The 7799-nt window shown below is 45.6% G+C and overlaps 1 protein-coding gene across 2 annotated transcripts in view; it reads left to right on the top strand.

Annotated features, from left to right (window-relative positions):
• Positions 1-6257, top strand: part of Rac1 (Rac family small GTPase 1) — a 21543-nt gene extending 15286 nt beyond the window's left edge. The window contains exons 4-7 of one of the 2 annotated variants that reach the window (XM_050124387.1): positions 2148-2204; positions 3682-3744; positions 4466-4625; positions 4895-6257. In XM_050124387.1, coding sequence (XP_049980344.1) covers positions 2148-2204; positions 3682-3744; positions 4466-4625; positions 4895-5025 — 411 coding nt within the window. In that variant the 3' untranslated portion in view covers positions 5026-6257. The remainder of the gene's footprint in view (positions 1-2147; positions 2205-3681; positions 3745-4465; positions 4626-4894) is intronic. The other variant, XM_050124388.1, reaches the window with a different exon arrangement.
• Positions 6258-7799: the final 1542 nt, after the last annotated feature.

Here is a 7799-nt window from a genome sequence, read left to right as displayed (position 1 = left end):
TCTCTCTCTCTCTCTCTCTCTCTCTCTCTCTCTCTCTCTCTCTCTCTCTCTCTCTCTCTCTCTCTCTGTCGCTCGCGCATTAGACTTTACAGTAACACTTCCACTCAGTGAAGCTGTCAGCATCAGGCCAGCTCCCAGGTCAAGGCTGCTTGTCTTTTTCCAAGGTGTATTTTCTTGGGAACTCTTGTCTAGATTTTTTTAGATCTGCCTTTTCTCTGCTATGTATGTAACCCCTAGTCATTTTCTGTGTGTGAAAATTCCTATTAAAGAGACGAGGGAAAAAGAAGAAAAGAAAAAATCCAGATGTGAACCTGAAATATAGATACAGTGTTTTAGGAAAGAGTAGAATAAAAGCCACTGTAGTTCTGTGGTGGTGAGGATTCAGCCACCTTTTGCTCTGCCCTGTTTGTTTCTCAACTCTGGCTCATACTGGAGATGGTATGGCAAGTAGAACCACTCTAGCTGTAGTTAGTGTTATGCTGTGTGTGTGTGTGTGTGTGTGTGTGTGTGTGTGTGTGTGTGTGAAAGAGAGAGAGAGACAGACAGACAGACGTAGAGGTCAGCCTCAGATGTTGTGCCTCAAGAGCCACCTTGCTGTCCTCATGCCTTCCCAACAAACACTTTACTAACTAAACTATCTCTTTCTGCTCTGGCTGTGTTTTTGTCTAGTGAGGGAGAAGTAGTTGGTGATAAGGGAGTACTAAAGTCATTGGAGACTCACACTCAGCTGGAGGCATATGAGTGTCCTGAGATCTGAGGAGAGCAGTAAAGTCCCCAGGAAAGATGGGCCAGAGACCATGAGAAGGAAAGACAGGTGCTCTCCCAAGGGTGGGGAGGAGCAGGGACACGGGTAGCATAGCCCCTGTGCCTTGGTATCAGGAAGGCAAGGTTGGAAGGGATGGATGGTAGGAAAAAGCATCAGAAGCTATTTTAATTTAGACCAAGGGGAGGGGGCCAAAAAGGAACAAGAAAGGAGGAGGCAGATGGTGTAGGTTGGAAGTCTGGTTCCACTTGTGCCTGCCTCTCCTCCATCTGGAAGATGCTGCAGGGATAAGGGGTAGAGTGAATGAAGCCAGGGGGTGCCCCAGCTGTTTTCTGACCTGTCCTGATGATCGTCACAATGAAACAATGTGTGTTTTTGTTTTGTTTGGAGGGGGGACACTTTGTGTCATTTCCTTAGGAGAACACCTTCAGAAATAGCCCATAGATGAAACCTGGAGTCTCTGGAAATTGCACTCTTTGAATTGTAAATACAAAGCTTGAGTGAGGTGAGGTTAAAATATTGCCTTGATTGTCTTTATTAGAATTTCTGGGGTGTTTTATATTGGGAGAGCAAGCGTGCAAATTTTTATTCATTTATTTATTTTTGTGTATGTCTGCGAGAGTGTTGGATCCTGGAGTTACAGACAGTTGAGTGCTATCTCAGACACACCAGACAGACAGTTTGGGGTGCTGGGAATTGAACCCAGGACCTCTGGAAGAGCAGTTATTACTCTTAACTGCTGAGTTATCTCTCCAGCCCCCAAATGTTTCTCATTTTTACTGAGGATAAAAACAAATGGAAAGTATTGTGATGGAAATAAAAAAGGTTGTCACCTATAAAATGGCTATAAGTGGTGACCTCTTCAACTCTGACGAAAAGGGACCTTAGTTTGAATAACAGTATTCATTTGTGTGAGTAACTGCAGTCTGGAGACTGATGTGCCAGGCTGACTCCTTTGGCTCCCTGTTGTGGAAAGCCTCACTGTGCCTGTAGGCAGGCGCCTCACCTATCTCTGAGGTTTCTTTTGGCTTACCTCTGAGAACTATCTTGTCACTGATGAGTGCCATCAACAGGCCTTTTTATGTTAAGGGACACTTTGTGAACACTTTGAGCTCTGTGGGATGTGTTAAATTCTGGCAGGTGCTACCATAGTGGGAGTGCCCTGGTGGCAGGCCCAGTGTTCCTTTGATTTCCTTGTTGAACTGTGCAGGGGACAGCCCCTTTGATTTTGTGGCTCTTGGTTTCTGAGATGTATTAAGTCATTTTATACCTTTGGACTCCTCAGGAGGGCTGAGACAACTTCTGATGAAGACTAACGGGTTATATTGACGTTTGTATTTCTTAGTTTGTACTGAACTCAAGCCAAGTTCTCCTGCATTACTAGGTTGGAGACACAAGTGGTAAAGATAGAACCTCCAGGGGCAGAGACAAGCCGATTGCCGTATGTAAGACTTCAGTCCACTTCAGCCTCCAGCTTTGTCTCTCCTCTCATTTCACTTAGTCTCCCCAGGAATACTACTGAGCCTCAGGTTCCTTGAGTGTTTTCTAGCTGATTCACTCAAGGAGAGGTTTCACTTGATGAAATAAACTTTCACTGGAGCCTGACTGTTCATTACCAGTTGATTAAAGTGGTCCAAGAACTGCCTGCTCCCCTCCTCCCATATGAAAGAGGCTTCCCGAAGCCCCTCCCCAGGGTGGTAGGAGGTGCAGGTGTGGAGGGTCCACCGGGTGCTTTCCTGGGTGGTCATAACGCTGAGCCAGACTAACCTCACTCCCAGGGTCTTTTCTCTTCCTCTGGTGTTCTGTGTGGTGGGCTGCGGGGGTGGCTGCAGCGCTGGTGAGCTAACCCAACTCTGCTTTGAGAGGGTTTGGAATCAAATCAACGTGGATGCTGGGAGACCCTGGTGATTCTCCGATAGGCTTGTGCATGTGCCAGCATTGAAGTAAACAATGTCGTTTATAAAAAGCTGTCGTGTGGGATGTTTCTTTCCTTTTCAGGTACGAGATACCAGCTGGATGGTTTAAGGTGCTAGCTAGCTTGGGAACTGTACACATTTTTCACAAAATAGCATAATTGCATTTTCTAGGGCTGTATCTTGATAAGTCTAGCATTTTAGACTCTTGGACATTATTTTATACAGGTAAACATCTGAATTTTATGTCATGTGCAACACCAGATAGGAAAAAAACTCAGATATTTTATATTTAGCCAGCAATTTCTCTCGAGTAAGCACTCTTGTATTGCTTTTCCTTTGCATTCTTTCTGGGCCACAGCTGCCCTCGGGGCAAGTTTCCCAGAGGCCCCTGGCTGTGCTTGGAAGCTGTGACAGTGCTGGGGTGTGGTTGTTGCTTGTCATTGGAAGGGAAGTCACGCTGAGTTCCCTCCCCCGACTGGAGGACTGGGGAGCAAATCTTTGAACTCCATTTTGTGCCAGGGACAGTGACAAGCTGACTGATTGGTGCTAGTGATGATATAAGATGGTTTGTGCTTCATGTGCACATGCTGAGCTTAATGAAAAGCGTATCTTGGTAGGTGATGTATTTAAAATCGACTGCATCCATGAGCCTGAGACGCTGTTTTTCAGAAGAGTTTCTGTGTTGGTAACTGATAACTGATAATTAGGTTCCCAGTTGGGCATGATTGGAAAGCAGCCTCCTGGGATGTGATTTGATACCTCTCGAGCCTCACACGGCTGCCCGCAGTTTAATCTGATGTCTGGTTGGCAGGCTTGGTAATGGTTTGGGAGTCATCTGGTCAACCGGGTGGGGTTGGGAGTAAATGGGAGGTAGTGAGGACCTAGGTGCTGCTAACGGTAGGCACATAGTGCCTATGATGGTTCATTGCAAGCAGCAGTAGGCAGAGCTGGTGGGCAGTTTAAGATTGTCTTCTACATGTTGCCTGTGTTTCCTTTCTGTAGGACGTGTTCTTAATTTGCTTTTCCCTTGTGAGTCCTGCATCATTTGAAAATGTCCGTGCAAAGGTAAGTGAAACTTATGGAATGATTGTTGCATAATGTCATTCTGAAGCATTAGGCTAATGAATCTTTATCAATAAAAATTCAGGAGTCAGCATTACTCTAAGAAAGAAATATTAAAAAGAAAGACAAATGCCATCTGTTGCTGGGAACTTTGAATTGTTTAACTTGACTTTAGTAGCTGTACTGAGGAATGGGCCATTTGTAAGTCCATGGCTTTAGGGTGTTGGTCTCTAGAACTAATTTCTTTGGGAAGCAGGCTCTTGTCCCAGCGGTACCAAGCACTTCAGAATTGATGTAGTGACCATTTCTTTCTGCTCCAGCATCTTGCACCAATTTAGTGAAAAGGGGTGAGGGACCCTGTTGGTGTAGATATGGGGACCATGGTGGGGACAGTGGAACTAGCTTCTATATTTTCATCTCTAAGCTGATGGTGAGTTTTTCTAGAGTGATCCTATAAATTAGACCTTTCCTAAAAAAACAAAATGATTCTTTTGAGGGTACTTTTGTTCTGCCCTTCTCTCCTTTCTCCTGGTTCTTGACAGGTGGGGTCTGTTGTGTTGTTCTCTGTCTCGGGGCCTGGCTAGCCAGGGTATGCATGGTTCTTGAAGGCTGAGTAGAAGGCAGAGCAGCTCTGTGGGGCCCCGCTGTGGCTGGAAGTTTGGTCCTCGGTGCATACTAGCTGGCTGAGGAGAGTGGCATGGCTTTGTTTCTTTCTTCACACTAGTGGTATCCTGAAGTGCGACACCACTGTCCCAACACTCCCATCATCCTAGTGGGGACGAAGCTTGATCTTAGGGATGATAAGGACACGATTGAGAAGCTGAAGGAGAAGAAACTGACCCCCATCACCTACCCGCAGGGGCTAGCCATGGCGAAAGAGATCGGTATGAACCCTCCTTTCTTGTTCTCTGCTTTGCAGTCCTGGTGACAAGCAGCTGGAGTTGTCCATCCGAGAGAGGACGGTTTCTTCTACTTGGGGGTCTCTTTGCTTTGGGCACCCAGTCAAGCCAGGCCGTTAGTGTTGGTTTGGGAGTTGGCTGCTGAGCCATGCTGTGCTGGCTTAGTGTGGGGAAACTGTGGTCTGATTTACAGTCCTGTGGTGTGTCATTGCCCGATGGAGTGTCCATCAATGCCCTGTGGCTGTCTTTTCTAGGTGCTGTCAAATATCTGGAGTGCTCAGCACTCACACAGCGAGGCCTCAAGACAGTGTTTGATGAAGCTATCCGAGCTGTTCTCTGTCCACCTCCTGTCAAGAAGAGGAAGAGAAAATGCCTGTTGTTGTAAATGTCTGAGCCCCTCATTCTTGGTCCTGTCCCTGGAACCTTTGTACGCTTTGCTCAAAAAAACGGTGGAGCCTTCGCATTTGATGCCAAGTTTTTGTTACAGATTCATTTTTCCATAAAACCATTTTGAACCAATGAACCAGTCAATAATTTTAAGGTTCTGTTTTAAATGTAAGAATTCCAACTTACGGTCTATTAAAAATTCAGCCCTAAATGACAAGCCTTCTTAAAGCCTTATTTTTCAAAATCCCTAATCTTCCTCAGATTAAGAATTGCCAAAATATCTTCTGAACTAAGTCGCGTTGTGCTGAGAACACTTAAGTACTAAACTGTTGAGAGAGACTTTTGTTTTTAAGAAGACTGCAGCTTCTGGAGTTGGGGTGCAGACCCTTCCTTAGTTTCCAGACCGCGTGACGCAGCACAGCCTCCTTAACAACACGTTGCCATGTAACGCACCTGTAACTTATCAGCCCATGTTCATTACATAACTTTGTACTGTACGTCACAATGAGTGAGTGTAACAGCTCAGCCCTTTGATTTCATAGTGAGTTTTCTAAAATCCCAGTTGACTAGCTTTTGCAGACTTTGAACAGAACTCTGGTTTCCCGTGTTGCCTCTAATGAAGTATTCTGTTCCTAGTCGTGGGTGTGCTGGGTGGAGTGTGTGAAACACGACATGATCAAAGGATAAAGACAGTATTTTGACTAATATGAAGTAGAGATTACTTTACACTACATTGTACATGGAGTAATTCAACTGAATAAAAGTGTCACGGGTAAAGAGTTTTAACAGTTAATTTCTTTCAGACACAGTAGATGGCAAAGGTCTTAGCAGTGTCTCTCTTGAGCTTTTTCTTTCCCTATACTGCCATCCCTCCCCAGATGGGTTGTGGGACCCATATTTAAACTGGCCATCCCCACAGTTGCTAACTTAGCAAGTACTTTTCTTTAGGGCCCCCTCTTCACGAGCAATATGTCTGACCTGTACTATAAGATCTTTCTGATAATGCATTTGGAGTTTTTTCTTTGTTTTTTCTTTTTTTTCTTTTGGTAGATTGGTAGAAGTGCATTCCTGTTTTCACCTTACTTTACTCAAAGCTAATAAGTGCTTTCCTTAGTTTTCTAGTAATTAGGTGTAAAAATCATGTGTTGCAGCTTTATAGTTTTTAAACTATTTTAGATATTCTTAAACTATGAACCTTCTAAACATCACTGTCTTGCCGGAGTACCAACACTGTCACGTGACTAATGCTGCCCCTCTAGACCTCACCCACGTGGACACGTGCTTCCCGTCGTGGCTCTGCCTAGAGCTGTTCCTTTGGGTCTGTGAGGTTCTGTCAACTGCTAGTGCTAGCGCTGTTGTGTGCAACCTGACTCACTGGCAAGAACACAGTGTTGGCCTTCCAACCACTAGAACAAACTTTTCAATTGACAGTTGCAGAATTGTGGAGTGTTTTTACATTGATCTTTTGCTAATGCAGTTAGCAGTATGTTTTGCATGTATGACTTAATAAATCCTTGAATCAGACAACTGGTCATGCTTGTGTTTTTGGAACCTGACAAACAAGCTCTTGGCGTGTTTGCCTCACTTTAAACTCCTGGATTGTTGGCTGTGTGCTTCTCAGACTGGGGTGGAGGGAGTGCCACCTCCAGGGAAAAGGTAGGTGACTCCACAGCCACACAATGCAGTGGGGGTGGCCTTCATGTTCAGTCTTGTTGAGCCTGAGGTGCCCACGTGAAGTTGCCCACAGTGGGGTGTGTTTGCATGAGCACATCCCTGTGAGAGATTTGCCAGAATTGAGTGCTTAACATGGGGAAGCTGGGTTGTGGAACTAGGCAGGGTAGACCATGTGATCCTCGGGGAACCCGAACATGCACTGTTAATGCAGCCAGTTAGAATTGGCTTTCACTGGCGATTCTTGTACTTTGAACCTTTAAAAGTTACAGTATTTGTGTGAGTATGAACGTGGCACAGCACGTGTGGGCAGAGGACAGCCTTCAGGAGTTGTGCCCTTTCCACCCAGGGACTCAACTCGGGCTGGCAGGCTCGGTAGCGGGTACCCTTACCTACTGAACCATCTTTTCTGGTCCCAGACCAAGCTACCTTCCTTCCTTCTTGAGAGTGTCGCACTATGTAGTGTTGGCTGCCTCTGCCTCCCTAGTGCTGTGTGATTAAGGGACTGTGCCACCGCACCCAGCTCCAAACCTTTTTTAACCAGAGTTAAAGGGGCAGTTTAGAAACACAGCAGTAAATGCTTATTATAAGGACATGAGCTCTGCCTGACCCATTCCAGAGGCAGGACTTCATCCTTTTTTTTAAAGATTTATGAGTGCTTGCTCAAATGTCCTTATCACTAGTGCCACAGGGGTCAGAAGGCGGCTTTGAATCTCCTGGGACTAAAGATACAGGTGGTTGTGAGCTGCCATGTGGAGCTGGGGACCAACTGTGGGTCCTCTGCCAAGAGCAAGTGCTTTTAGCTGTTCTGGATCTCACTCTGTAAAGCAGGCTGATGTAGAATGCAAAGATCTGCCGGTGGCTGTCTCCTGAATGATGGAATTAAAAGGTATGTGACATATCTGGCTGTTTCCCAAGCCTAAATCCAATAAGGAAGGATGTGAGGCACGAGGTCTCCCCAGTGGCCCCAGCACCATCATCTTCATTCTCCAAACATTTGAGTGTCCAGCAGACATAATTTTATACCTACATACACTTGAGGCTGTATCCAGTGATAACAGAAGTTGGCTTCACCCACACTTCGGTTTCCTTAGGGTAATT

This window comes from Alexandromys fortis, unplaced genomic scaffold (assembly GCF_014885135.2).
Source record: "Alexandromys fortis isolate MF-2015 unplaced genomic scaffold, M_Fortis_MF-2015_v1.1 scaffold_227, whole genome shotgun sequence".
In the NCBI taxonomy this organism is placed as follows: Eukaryota; Metazoa; Chordata; class Mammalia; order Rodentia; family Cricetidae; genus Alexandromys; species Alexandromys fortis.
This window is presented reverse-complemented; position numbering and strand designations above follow the sequence as displayed.